Source organism: Danio rerio, chromosome 8 (assembly GCF_052040795.2).
Source record: "Danio rerio strain M-AB ecotype USA chromosome 8, GRCz13ab, whole genome shotgun sequence".
Lineage (NCBI taxonomy): Eukaryota > Metazoa > Chordata > Actinopteri > Cypriniformes > Danionidae > Danio > Danio rerio.
In genome coordinates this window covers 34,805,949-34,820,517 of record NC_141028.1, presented here as the reverse complement: position 1 = coordinate 34,820,517, position 14,569 = coordinate 34,805,949, and the positions used below count along the sequence as shown (strand labels likewise).

The window sequence follows — 14,569 nt, the reverse complement described above, 5'->3', positions numbered from 1 at the left end:
GGGTTTATTCCATTGCTATCTTCGTTTTGAAGAGTCCCCCCTTCCTCCCCTACGCCTCGTTCTTAGACGGGTGACATGGTGGCCCAGTGCCTAGCACTGTCGCCTCACAGCAAGAATGTCTCTGGTTCCTGGCTTTACCAAAACTAGCAGACATTTCTGTGCGGAGTTTTGCACTTCTCCCCGTGCTCACGTGGGTTTCCCCCGGGTTCCCCGGTTTCCTCCCACCACCTAAAAACATGCAATGAAGTCAATTGAACAATCCAAATTGTCAACATAGACACGCTTCTAGTTAGTAATTAGTTTCAAGAGCATTCCCTTGCTACAGCAGGGGAGTTTTTGAGATCTACCTGAGCTCAAACTCCCCTCCCGCTTTGCAACGGGAGGGAGCCCTGGGCTCGAGGATCTTATGAGCTCAGGGCTCTCTCCCGGGACAGCATGCCAAACAAGCTTTATAATTAATCATCAGCTAAGTGTGAACTCTTGAAACAAAAATTGGAGAAAAAAAATAAACAGGGGGGCTAATAATTTTGGGGGGCTAATAATTCTGACTTCAACTGTATGTGGCATATGATAGCTAAATCAGGACATTCTGTTTGTGCTGCTGTTTATATATATATATATATATATATATATATATATATATATATATATATATATATATATATATATATATATATATATATATATATATATATATATATATAATGTGAGTGATGAGTGTTTAATTGCATCATATGCACATTTCAGTGTGGAATAGAAAACAAACAAATACACTGACAGAACACTGTTTCAGCATTCACTCTTCATATTGTGGCTTTTCTTCTGTATTCTAAACAAGTAGATTTATTGCAAAAAAATCAGCAGCACAGACGCTCCCCATGCATCAGGGCTGACATGAAAAGAGCGCATTAATGCAGATATATTTTATCACATGTACATAGAACTAGCCTCAACAGGTCCTCGGAACAACTAGTACCCAAGAAAAACTGGTACCATTTTCTTTTTTTTTTTTTTACCAATTATGTTTTGCTGACAACACCAGTTAGCACAAACGCAAATTTGACCACATATTAATATTGTCATCCAATACATATTCAACATATTACCAAATTTGTAAGAGATTGCAAAAGCATTGAAATATATTTTTCCTCCCAATAAGATTTTGGTAGATCGACTGGAAGACACAATAGCCCCAGAATGTCAGGGTAGTGATTTTGCAAGCCCTGTGGTTATAAAGATTTGAAATGGTTCCTTGACAATTTAACATACTGCAATGAGTTGATGCAAGAGGGGAGCAGTAAAACACGTATTTTAAAATGTCATGTGTGATAGTGAAGACGAGTAATGATACTAAAAAAATTCAAATGCTGAACACATGACATGTAAAAATGTCATGCTTTCTCATTATCATGGCTGACAGCAGTTGTGCTGCTTTAAACCTTTGAAGAAACCATGATACTTTTTTCCAGAGTTCATCACTGAATAGAGAAAAAAAAAACGGCATTTATCTGAAATAATAAACCTACTGTCATTTTCAATCAATTTAATACACCCTGAAGAGAGTAGGCCTAATAAATAAACTTTCTGAACTCAAATATTTAAAATGTAGTGCATCAAGAATTATTTTTATTTACACAGTTTTCCCTTGTTTGTAGCATACACACTATCATTTATTCATTTTCCTTCAGCTTAGTCTCTGATTTATCAGAGGTTGCCACAGTGGAATGAACCACTATCTATTTCATTTGTTTAATGCATATATTACTTTTATGCATATGTTTTACACAGCGGATGTCTTAGTACTGGAAAACACCCATACACTCTCACATTCACACACACTTATAGACTATGGCCAATTTAGTTAATCCAATGCACATATACTGCATGTCTTTGGACTGTGGGAGAATACAAGAAACCCATGTGAATACAAGGAGAACATGCATGTGACACACTCAAACCGGGACTTGAACCAGCAACCTTCTTGCTGTGTGGCAACAGTGCTAACCACAAAGCCACCGTGCTACCTCGCATACACCCTGTAATCATCTAAATCTTAGTACTAATTTAACTTACGTTGAACGCGCACCCAGTGATTTCTGCCATCCTCTCCAGCTGGGCTACTAGCAAGACAAGTATACAGACCTGCGTCCTCCACCTGTTCCAAATGAAGAAATAACATGTTTGGCACAACGACAAAGATTTATCAATATATACAAAGCTTTAGGAATAAGCATTAATTTATATTAGCACCTGAACTTTGTTAATCCTGAGCAGCTGCCCATCCCTTTCTATTATTGCCATGGTGTTCTGTATTGGACGTCCATCTTTCAGCCAGCTGAGTGTTGGAGGAGGAAGACCAGTGGCGATACACTCCAGCTCCAGCAAACTGTCAACTGCAATCAGTTGCTCCTCAGGGGACAAAGAACCAGTGATCTTGGGTGGCTCTAAAAAAGGCAAAAACATCCCTCAGGTTTTTGTGAGCACGTATTTCTGCTTCTAAAACATTTCAAACGTTTTTGCTTTGAACTAAAATCCTTCTATGACCTCGTGTTTAGATACAGACCTGAGATTTTACCTCAACAAAATGCTCTTACCTTAAAATAGCATAAAGGTATACCCAAAACTGAAAAGTATGTCATTTTTACTCATCTTTCACTTGTTCCAAACCTGTCTGACTGTCTTTCTGCTGTTGAACACACAACAAAAGGGATTTTGAAGAAAGCTGAAAAGCTGTAACCATTGAATTTCATAGTAAAAAAACTAAACAAATACTATGGAAGTCAATGACTTTTAACATCTTCAAAATATCTTCATTAGTGTCTAACAGAATAAAGGAGCTATTCCTTAAGGCTCTGTTTTACCCAGTGTCCATATAAGAAGGATGTGGGGTCTCAAACGTGCATGCAATAGTTTACAATGGTGGCTGCACAGGTGTACTTTACAGATCATTAAATATGCAAAGTATCATACCAGTGGGCATTTCCTTATGAGTAGGCCCACAAGGAATCTGCGCATGCAGAAATTTACGCAGATTTTAGCCCATTTTTTTACTTGTGTAAATGTGTGTAAATTTATATATTTTTTAAGTTTTAATTAATTTTACTTAATTTCAGTCATATTGTTGACTAATATGAAAACGTTCAAATGATTTATTAACTGTACACTTTGTTAAGTTATAGCTTCTGTCTTTTAGTAGATATTTTATATGAGAAACTTGCTTTGTTTACCAATTAAGTGGATCTAATTGGATTTGCATTGTAAACATAAAATAAAAGTAAAAAAGGTATCATTTTTATTTCATACACTAAGTTTAAGTTATGATACTTCCAAAATCATTCCGCATAAATACAATACAATACAATTTTTACAAAATTCTGCGCAGAAATGTTTAAAAATGTCTGCAGATTATGTCTGGCCCTACTTATAATCAAGTCTATTCATAAAGTTTGTTTTTGTGAAGGAGGTCGAAACCGGACCAAAAATAGCATATTTCGTTTATGTTTTTTATAAACAGGACAACATAAAAAAAAACATTATGGCCCTGTTCCTGGTATTAAAGATGCATTTTAAATATGCATTTGACGTGATCTCAACCGAAATACAAAGAGAGGTTAGGATATAGTGTAGCTCCTCCCCCTTTTAAAAAACAGCCAATGGCGTTTTGTTTCATCACCGCAAGTTGAGTTGAAGTGCTCAAATGAAAAGCAAATAAAAAGTGTCTTGCATGGGGTGGGGCATATCAGATACTAAAGAGCATTTGATTGCTTATGATTAAACGAGAAACTGTAGTATGAGGTGATGTGAATGTGAATGATGTGAATTTCATTTAGGCGGAAGTGACAAACTACAAGCTTTACATGATTATATTGTTTTTTTTACATGTTTATATTGGTTTTATATCTTCTAAATGCGCATTTTGTCACTGTTTTGGAGCACACTAGCTTATAGATATCTTAAAAACTAACAATACATATGCTAACATCTAAAAAACTTTACTTTAATTGTATGGGACCTTTAAGAGGCGTTTTCATCAATCTGATCACAAATGAACAATTTTAAGTAAATGTGTGAATAGGGTGTGAAATGTTTTGAGCTTGTCCCCTTTTAAACGAATCCAGAGGTAGTCAAAAATGCATTCAACCAGATTCCTCCAACTGTGCAAACTCACTTGTGTTTGGACAGCCGCTAAAAACCGCCTGCTCTCCTCCTCTGAACTTATTCATAAACCCAGCGGGACTCACAGTTGAAGTGCACTGGACAGAGATATCTAAACTTTGCTGTTAATAGGTTTTGTATTTGAGTTCAAAAGGTCTGTTATATGCCCTTATATGTTATATACCGCTTTTTTTTTGCAAAAATAAATATGTATTTGACTGCAAGTTAGACTGTGTCACATCCCACAAGAACAAAACCATCTTAAGTTTGCGGATGACTCTGCAGTGTCCCCCAGGACGTATCACTGGGGGAGATGAGGCAGCTTACAGGAGGAAGGTGGTCAGTCTAGTGACATGGTGTGAGGACAACAACCTCACCCTCAACACGCCAAGACTAAGGAGATGATAGTGGACATAAGGAGAGTGGAACTCATCAGCCACTGTTTATCTGTGAACTTGAAGTGGAAAGAGTGAGCAGTATTAAATACCTGGGGGTCCACATCAGTGAGGACCTCACCTGGACAATGAACACCACCCAGCTGGTCAAGAAAGCCCAACAGCGGCTGTACTTCTAAGGGAGGCTGAGGAAACTTGGTCTGCCATCTAAGATTCTCAGCAACTTCTACAGCTGTGCGGTTGATAGCATCCTGAACAGCTGTATTTACTGTGTGGTTTGGAAACACTACTATAAAGGGCCGCAAACGTCTGCAGAGAGAGGTGAGGACTGCAGAGAAGATCATCAGAACCCCACTGCCTTCTCTGCAGACTATCTACCATGGCAGAGTCCACAAGAGAGCTAGCTGCCTCCATCCTAAAAGACCCCACGCACCCACAACACGGAATATTAACACTCCTGCCCTCAGTGTGGAGGTATAGAAGTGTGAGATGCAGGACTGCTAGACTCAAAAAATCTTTTTCCCATCAGCTATCAGACTTTTAAACGGATAACCAGTGGACACAAACAGTTTCATTTTTGTTTGCTCAGTAGCACACTATATTCTTCATCCCAGTTTGCACTATTAATGCATGCAATTGCACTCAATCTGCTCCGGCCATTATACTGTTGTTTGCACATAAGCCAATTGCACTAGGCACCTTTGCATAATAAGCACAATTTTAAACAACTACTATACATTGTTTGCATCTGTTTACATCACTCCACAATCAGTATTATATATTATTTACATTCATAGATATTTATATATATATATATATATATATATATATATATATATATATATATATATATATATATATATATATATATATATATATATATATATATATATATATATATACACAGTTGAAGCCAGTATTATTAGCCTCACTTTGAATTTTTTTTTTCTCTTTTTTAAATATTTTCCAAATGATGCTTGACAGAGCAAAGAATTTTTCACATTATGTCTGATAATAATTTTTTCATCTGGAGAAAGTCTTATTTGTTTTAATTCAACTAGAATAAAAGCAGATAGCCTACAGAACAAACTATCGTTATACAATAACTTGCCTAATTCCCTTTACCTGCCTTGTTAACCTAATTAACCCAGTAAAGCCTTTAAATGTCACTTTAGGCTGTATAGAAGCGCCTTGAAAATATCTAGTAAAATACTATTTACTGTCATCATGGCAAAGATAAAATAAATCAGTTATAAAAAATAAGTTATTAAAACTATTATGTTTAGAAATGTGTTGAAAAAATCTGCTCTCCGTTAAATAGAAAACGGGGTAAAAAATAAACGGGGCTAATAATTCTGACTTCAACTGTACATTTCATAGTTTTACTTCCGTCACTTCTGTGTATATACAGTTGAAGTCAGAATTATTAGCCCCCCTTTGAATTTCTTTTTCTTTTTTTAATATTTCCCAAATTATATTTAACAGAGCAAGGACATTTTCACAGTATGTCTGATACTATTTTTTCTTCCAGAGAAAGTCTTATTTGTTTTATTTCAGCTAGAATAAAAGCAGTTTTAAAAAAAAGACATTTTTAGGTTAAAATGATTAGCCCCTTTAAGCTATATATATTTTTTTCGACTGTTTACAGAACAAACCATCGTAATACAATAACTTGCCTAACTACCCCAATTAACCTAGTTAAGCCTTTAAATGTCACTTTAAGCTGTATAGATGTGTCTATAAAATTGTCTAGTAAAATATTATTTACTGTCATTATGGCAAAGATAAAATAAATCAGTTATTAGAAATTAATTATTTTAACTATTATGTTTAGAAATGTGTGCAATGTGAAAAAAATCTTTCCGTTAAACAGAAGTTGGGAAAAAATAAACAGGGGGGGGGGGGGGGGGTAATAATTCAGGGCGGTTAATAATTCTGACTTCAACTGTATGTGTATATATGTGTATGCCGTGTATGATGTATATGTTATGTGCTTGACTTCACTGTGGAAGTAAGAATTTCATTGCACAGGGAAACGTGTTTCCACAAGTCTGGTCTTTACTTCTGCGTCAAGTAATCAGCGCGACCCACGGCGCATGCAAGGAGCATAGCTGCGCATTCATACTTCTGCACGCTGTTTCTGTATAATAACACTTCCGAAACGCTAGTTGGCAGTAGGTGTTTATGTTCCTCTGTGTCGAGTTTCTTTGCTGGTGTTTTGTTTTTTCTGAACGCTTCCTTAATGCATAAGTAATTTAAACTCGCTCATTTTGAGGCAGGAACCGGCTGACGTGCAACAACTTTGATCATAAGGTAAACACAAAACAAACCTTTCCATCTGGAGCTCCTTCATGGGACTCTGCACTTGTAAACAGTCTCTCCAATGGACGCGAGCTCTCGGTCCCGCCCACACTCGTCAGCACTACCAAGCCGACCAATCACAGAGCTTGCGCTACGCATTGTTGTGACGTGTAGTTACATTTTATGAAAGGTGCGCGTCCACGCGTAGGCTGCGGCGTAGCATACGTGTGCGCCTGACGCAGAAGTATAAATCTGCCTTTACTGTGCACATGACAATAAACAAATTGAATTGAATTTATTTTTTTTTTACATTTTTTAAATAAATAAACAGCAAATTTTAGACAGTGCCTGTTGGCTAGTGTTTTTCATAAGATATAACTTTTTTATGTGTATAGTCTTTAAAATGCTTTTGATAATGTATTCAATTTAAAATAACCTTCAGGAACACAAATTACACATCCGACTTCAAATGATGACTGATCTTTCATGTGATCAATTACTGATCCTTTCCATAATGTTTTTATCCAAAGACACCTAATTTATTATTTTCATTGTGCTAAAATATTTGTTAAACAATTTTTATAAAAACAAAAGCATATATGCATGTTAAAAATATAAAACAAAGCGTGTAAGCTTTAGGAGTTGATCAACAAAATAATGAATTAACTATAATTTAATTAGTCAAAGAATGAAGTAGCCTATTAGAAATTTATTTATTTTATTTTTTTATTTTGTAAATTGTGCCACCTTTCACACTATTAGATTAAAATATCAGACTAAACTAACACCTGCCAACTGACCCTTCCTCATCAAAATGGTTGAAAGTTGTCAAGAAACATCTAAATCCCAGGTGTGAACAGTATTGTGTGTCTTTGTCCACTAGTGACCCGATCGACTAAAATGCAACCAAATACCATGTGAAAACAGCACCTATAATCATTTTTACGCTTTGATGCTAGATTTCAAAACTTCCACAGTAAAGACCTTTCTACCTCAATTCACTTCTACAATTATATGCTGTATGTTCTTCCCAGTACAGCCTCTGAACAAGTGGCACCCATGTTGTTCCTTCACAATTAGCCTCTTCACAAAACCTTCACCCTCTCTGCTCCTCTGGTAGCTGTATTTTATCTTTTTTCTCCGTTTTTACCCTCTTCTTTTGCTTCCTTCCTAATATAGTATTGTCCTCATCTGTATTTTGCAAATATTACTATTTTTTGACAAGTTCCTTTGGTCAATTTTCCCTTAGTCGCTTTAAATAATAAATGTACATACCTAAAACAGTCAGGTTGAAGGTCTTGGTGCTGCTTCCAGCCTGGTTGCTGGCCACACAGCTGTAGAGACCTCCATCGCTGGGTCCCACATCAGACAGCAGGAAGCGGGTTTCCTGTCCGTCGAGCAGCAGATTGCGGTGCAGTGAGAGCGGCTGACCATCTTTCAGCCAGGAGAGCGTTGGAGGAGGGACACCACGAGCTTCACAGGTCAGAGTCACTGAAGAGCCCTGGACCACCGCCACCTGCTCAGTCGGCTCTGTTCGTTCCACAGCAGGGGGAGCTGATGAGGAAGAAAGACATGTGATTGACTGACTAAAAACTTGAGGTTAACAATTGATTTGGACTACATTGTTAATTAAGGGGCCAAGCACTACAGGTGTGTAGGCATCTATTGTGTTCATTGGCGTTTTTACTATTATTATTATTCTTACGTTTCCATTTTTTCTTCTGCCAGATTTGAATGGCAGCCCATATAACCGTATGCAGGAAAGTTGTATAATTTAGCACAGTGATAGAGAGCAGTGTCAACATGATCTACAGGGAACCTGAAGTCTCAATCTCAAACTCTCTAGCGCCACCACTTGTCCAAATTTTCACTCATGTTTATCATTATAACTTCTGGACCGAATGGGCTACAGTCAAAACTCCTTTTCCTCTGAATCCTTGGCTCAAACTGATTTAAATATGTCATCATCGGCATGAAATTTTTTTTTGGCTATTTTGATTTTTTTTTAAGTTATTTGATTGAACTCATCTTAGGCCGTTTATCTAATTTTGACCAAAATTGAACCTGATCTACAGACCATGCTGACCAAAAGTTATGAAAATCAAGTTGATTGGACAAACTGTTGTCATGTAACTTGTGAACAAATCTAATGAAGAGCTTGAGAAAATGGACTTCAGGCAATATCTCTTTAACGCATTGACATATTCACACTAAACTTGGTGTGTGTTATGACAACCGTGGATTGAGGTTATCTGCAGCATTTCAGTGCACTGCCCCTAGTGGTCCAGAGATACAAAAAATATATATTTTTTTCTTAGATCTTCTCAACCCTTCGTCCAAAACTTATATAACTAGTCTCTTCAATCTGACAGAGCATGTCGAGTCGAATGATGTCCAAATTTCCCTGGTCAGACATTTTGGGCATCGCCCATTTAGATTTTTCAAAAAAATTCTACATTTCACAAACATATTCACGCATCATTCGCTTGTTAAGAGTGCCGTCAAGCGAAGCGCCTTCCGGGTCCAAGCACTCTATTCAACTGAATGGTGAGACTCGTGAAATGGTAATAATAAATGTTTACAAAGCAATTTAATGCTTTCGAAAATCACGATTGCAGTATATATGTCCATGCCTAATATCCGATGGCCAGAAAGTGATACAGTTTATTATAAATTGCTAAATTTTAGGTATTTGTTATGCAGCAAGCCAAGATATTGTTGTGTACACTATGATTTTATATAAAATTAACTTTAATGTGTGATAGGAATAAAACGTGATCATAAACAAATGATTTCTCCACTCATATGAATGGCCGCTTGGACCCGGAAACAGTATTACATACGTCACAAACACGTCACCACTTAACAACCGGATTACAAAACACGGTATGCTTTTTTGGCACCATGCCATAAAGATACTCAAAAACTTCTGGAGCAGAGCCACCTTGTGGCCAACAGTTATAAGCATTTTTTGAAAAAGTTTTTTTAAACATTCTTCATTGATATGACATGTGTCTTGTTATATTCCCTGGATCACTTACCGAGACCACTGATACCAAAAATGCTAAAATCAACTAAGCTTCCTGTCACCCCAGGTGGGTCCCACGCGGGCCGACCCAGGAGGGGCCCATGCGGGCCAGCCCAGGTGGGGCCCACGCTAGTTATGAAAATTATGAAATTCAAGTTGATTCAACATACCATTTAACTTACATAAAAAATCTAACGTAGAGCTTGCAAAAATGGACCTGAAGCGATATCTCTGCAAGGCATTGACGTATTCACACCAAATTTTGTGTGTGTTATGACAACCATGGTCTGAGGTTACCCGCAGCATTTTGGTGCACTGCCCCCCAGTGGTCCAGAGATAACGTCTCAACCCCTTGTCCAAAACTCATAAAGCTGGTCTCTTCACATGACAGAGCATGCTGAATGATTTCTGATTTTTCCAAGTCATTCCTTTTTGGGCGTTGCCCATTTAGATTTTTTTTCAAAAAATAGTATATTTTGCAAACATTCACATATGATTACAAAACAATATATATATGCACTAAATACTGCAATAAAATTACTAAAATTACTGTAAAAGTGTGAGTTATAAAAAACTGAATAATAAAAATCTTTGTGGTTTAAATTTTTACTTTTTAAACCATAACTCATTAAGCTTTTATTTTGCAATATTTATTTTATTTTCACATATTTAATAAGTGCTCCTAATGTACCTTGCACTTGGAGGTCAAAGTTGAGTTCAGCTAATCCAGCTCGACTGCGTGCAACACAAGTATAGATGCCAGAATCAGACAGATGCACCGGTGAAATTCTGCATCCACAGAAGAAGACAGGACAACGTCAAAATAATGTCACATCTATTCTATCAAAGTATAAAGGCTCGTACACACCGGGACACTTTTCACTCGTCAGCATTTTTCAAGTTTTTCTGCATTCAAACACGGGCGATGTTCATCGGCGGTAAGCAGTGTAAAAGTGCAAAATCACCCCCTGACATTAGATGGCGCTTAATAAAATCATGTCATGAAAGAAAAGAGAAATGAAACTCAATTACCATTAAATTCAATTTGCTTCTCTTCACTCCTACTGACTTTATTGTAGTTGCTGTTAGGCTTATCCTACAGCTCTTTGTGTTCAGACACCATTGAAAAAAGCAGCTCCACATTCATCTTGCCTAGGTGCATAGATATATACACTAGATATCGCATAGGGACCCTGAGCATGCGTCAATAGCGCCGCCACATTGGTACAGTGCTCCCAGGACAAATGTCATTCAACCGCACTAGTCAACACAGTGTTATTATGTGAAGATGCGGGACTTTAGCGCTGTCTACGGGTGTAGTAACGAGCAAACAAAGAAAACAAAGCACAAAGGCAAAACATTTCATAGGTAATATAAAGTTTTTTTCTGTTTTTGTATGTTCTGAACTTTTGTGCTAATCAGGTAACGTTATTGATGATAACAGTCACTTACTGCATTCACCATAAGGCAAAGCAGCTCCAACTCGCACTAAACACTCGGCTTATGCTAGTTTTGTTGAATAAAATCAGCAAACAATGCAAAAGAAATATGACAACGAGATGCTGCGCTGCCAGAAACTTGTATTATAACTAACGCCGACAATTACATTATAGTGAAAGAGTCGTTCGGGGGATGCATTCACAAATGAATCGCTCCCTCCGTCAGTATGAGAAGTGAAAGCAGGAGAGAAGGTGTGTTTCAGGACATGGTTAGATCATATTTAACAGAGAGGGTGAATAGTACATTTCTCTACACTCAAACACAAGCTTTTTGTCAGGAATGCCCGTGCGCTCACTGACCCATTAATGTAGAAAAGTGATGTAAAATTATAATTTTCGTAATTAGAAAAAAAAATTACATACTAACATCCAGGAAAACTCCCGATCATAGATATATGTGTATATGTGTATATTTCTGGCTTTGGATAGCCAAAGTCCTCCACTGTACCTTGGTCCCGCATTCATTTCAAAGGAGCGCTACCCTGTAGCAAGATGGCGGCACTATTGACGCATTCCGTCCAATAGACAACAATAGGCCAGGCGACATCTAATGTATATATCTATGGCCTAGGTGCATCTTTTTCTTCTTCACTGAATGAAAGTGGGATTGTATTCACCTCGATTTGTTTTGCGCTTGAGCGCCTCCAAGTGGTGTTTACTGTAACTTCAGCAGCTCCAGGCACAAAAGTGCCAATCTAATTGGTTGAGAATTTTTGGACGCAGTGTCAAAACAAAAAAACGAGCATGAGACATTTATTTTAAAAATGACGCTCTTACGACTAGCGTTTTGCGTGTTGGTGTGCACAATCACATTGGTGACCATTGCACAAGGCGTTAAACTTCAATGAAAAACGCGAGCAAAAAGCGTCTCGATGTGAACAGGCCTTAACACTGCGGTGTGCAAAACAGACCTCAGAGTTGAATCTGCAGAGAGCAGACGGATGCGTGGAGACAGGAGCAAAGGATGACCGTCTCTCAGCCAGCTGATTTGAGGTTGTGGAGTCCCCTTGGCTTTGCACTCCAGTGTGACCACACTGTGCTGGGTGGTGTGAACCTCACGGGGGACACTGGTCTCCCCACTTATGGAGGGAGGAACTGTAAAGCCAAAAATATGAAAAACAGCTTTCTGTGCTAAATGACAGATTTGTCAAAAAAACAAAACAATCATCTCACTTTAAATGTAATTCTTTCAATGGGATCCTAGATCACAATCTGTGCAAATCTGGTCAGTTGGTTTTACTTTAGATTAGTCAATACTTAAGCCAAAATTGTAACTTATATTATAAGATTTAATAACTTAACTTAAATGTCCTGTAAAGTGCTTTGTAATGTGCATTTTTGTTCAATGTGTAATTTAATTTAAACTCAAAAAGGGAGGGACATAGAGTAGAACCTCCCCCTTAAACAAAACAGCCAATAGCATTTTGCTTCTACCACAGTTCTGCCATTGAGAGCTGCTAAACTCAAGCACATATTGTAAAAGAGTAAACATTCAATTGTATTAAAAAGTTCAACAAACAGAAAAATCTAGAAGGTAAAACATTAAATTATAATTAACAGATTTTTTTTGTAGTTTTTTTTTTAATTACTATATATATATATATATATTTTTTTTTTAACCACTATATATAAATTGTCCATATTTACTGAGAAGGGGAAAAAATATTAATTTTTAAAGCAGTTGTACTCATATATTAATGACCATTTAAAATCTGCTCTCACCCAATGCAAACAGGGTATAGATCTTGGTTTCCTGGCCAGCGGAGCTGACAGCCAGACAGGTGTATGTTCCTGAGTCCTCTGGTTTTAAACTCAGAAATGTTAGAGTGCTCCCATCTGGAGAGATACTGCAACACATGCACATATCAGCAAATCAACTATGAATAGTAGATATAACAATAGGGCAGAAATAAAAAAAACTGAAATTGTAAATAATAAATAAAACATATACATCTCTCTTTCAAGATCTAAATATTACATATACAGTGGGAGAAATAACTATTCAACACGTCAAGTTTTGTTTTGTTTTTCTGGGGAAAATATTCTAAAGGAGCTGTTGACATGGTATTGGACCAGATTTTGGTATAAACCAAAACAATACAAACATCAAAATAAAATAAAAAACTGAAAAAAAATGTTATGTGTGATAACAATGGAGTGACTCAAGGAAAAAGTACTGAACTACTGAAATGTATTTAATAATGACAGCTTAAAGACACCTCTCATATGGAGAATGAAGTCACATGAATTGCTCAGGTGTGATTTTTTTCACAGACTTCAACAGAGTGTAAAAATCTTGATGGTTCTGTGGGTCTCGTGTGTCAAGTTTGATCTTTAATTTGTATTTTGTATTGGATTCAAGTCAGGCGATTTACTGGGCCATTCTAAAGCTTGATTTTCTTCTCTGAAACCGTTTCAGAATTTCCTTGGCTTTGTTTTGGTCTTGCTGAAATGTCCACACTGGTTTCATCTTCATCATCCTGTTTCATCTTCATCATCCATGTAGATGTTGGACCGAAGCAGCTGATACTAATTTACAATGACAGAGGGCAGAGGGTGGCTGAATAACTTCTGAGAGCATTTCAGCTGCTGCATTCACTGCTTTTTACACCTCCCTTTCTTCATGTGTTCAATACTTTTTTCCTGAGTAATTTCATTTTAATAATGTATTCTTTGCATGTATGAATTTCTTTTGTTGTTACCAATGTCTGGAGAAAATTTCGAGTCAACATTACCTTAAGAAATATGTTTCCTGGGGAAAATGGTGTATATTTAAATATAAAAAAACATATATATTTACAAATTGTAAAAACAAATCATAACAAAAAAAAAAATACTGTAGTGAAAGTTGAACAAATTTTTTTATTAATATCATATTTAAAAAATAATTGTTAATGATAAATGTGTTAAAAATCTTATCTTATCTTATCTTATCTTATCTTATCTTATCTTATCTTATCTTATCTTATCTTATAGTATAGTATATTATATTTTATTATATTGTATTATATTATATTATATTATATTATATTATATTATATTATATTATATTATATTATATTTTATTATGTTGTATTATATTGTATTATATTATATTATATTATATTATAATATAATATATTATATTATATTACAATTTATTATATTATATTATATTTTATTATATTATATTATGTTGTATTATATTGTAT

The 14,569-nt window shown here is 36.2% G+C and overlaps 1 protein-coding gene across 2 annotated transcripts in view; it reads right to left on the bottom strand.

The window, feature by feature from the left end:
- The window catches only part of hmcn2 (hemicentin 2), a 176,384-nt gene that overhangs the window by 43,734 nt on the left and 118,081 nt on the right, over positions 1-14,569 (bottom strand). For both annotated transcript variants that reach the window (XM_087264883.1, XM_087264884.1), the window contains 6 exons: positions 13,101-13,225; positions 12,290-12,473; positions 10,571-10,668; positions 8,127-8,405; positions 2,251-2,444; positions 2,074-2,155 (listed from right to left, as the gene is read on the bottom strand). In XM_087264883.1, the coding sequence (XP_087121009.1) occupies positions 2,074-2,155; positions 2,251-2,444; positions 8,127-8,405; positions 10,571-10,668; positions 12,290-12,473; positions 13,101-13,225 (962 nt within the window). The remainder of the gene's footprint in view (positions 1-2,073; positions 2,156-2,250; positions 2,445-8,126; positions 8,406-10,570; positions 10,669-12,289; positions 12,474-13,100; positions 13,226-14,569) is intronic.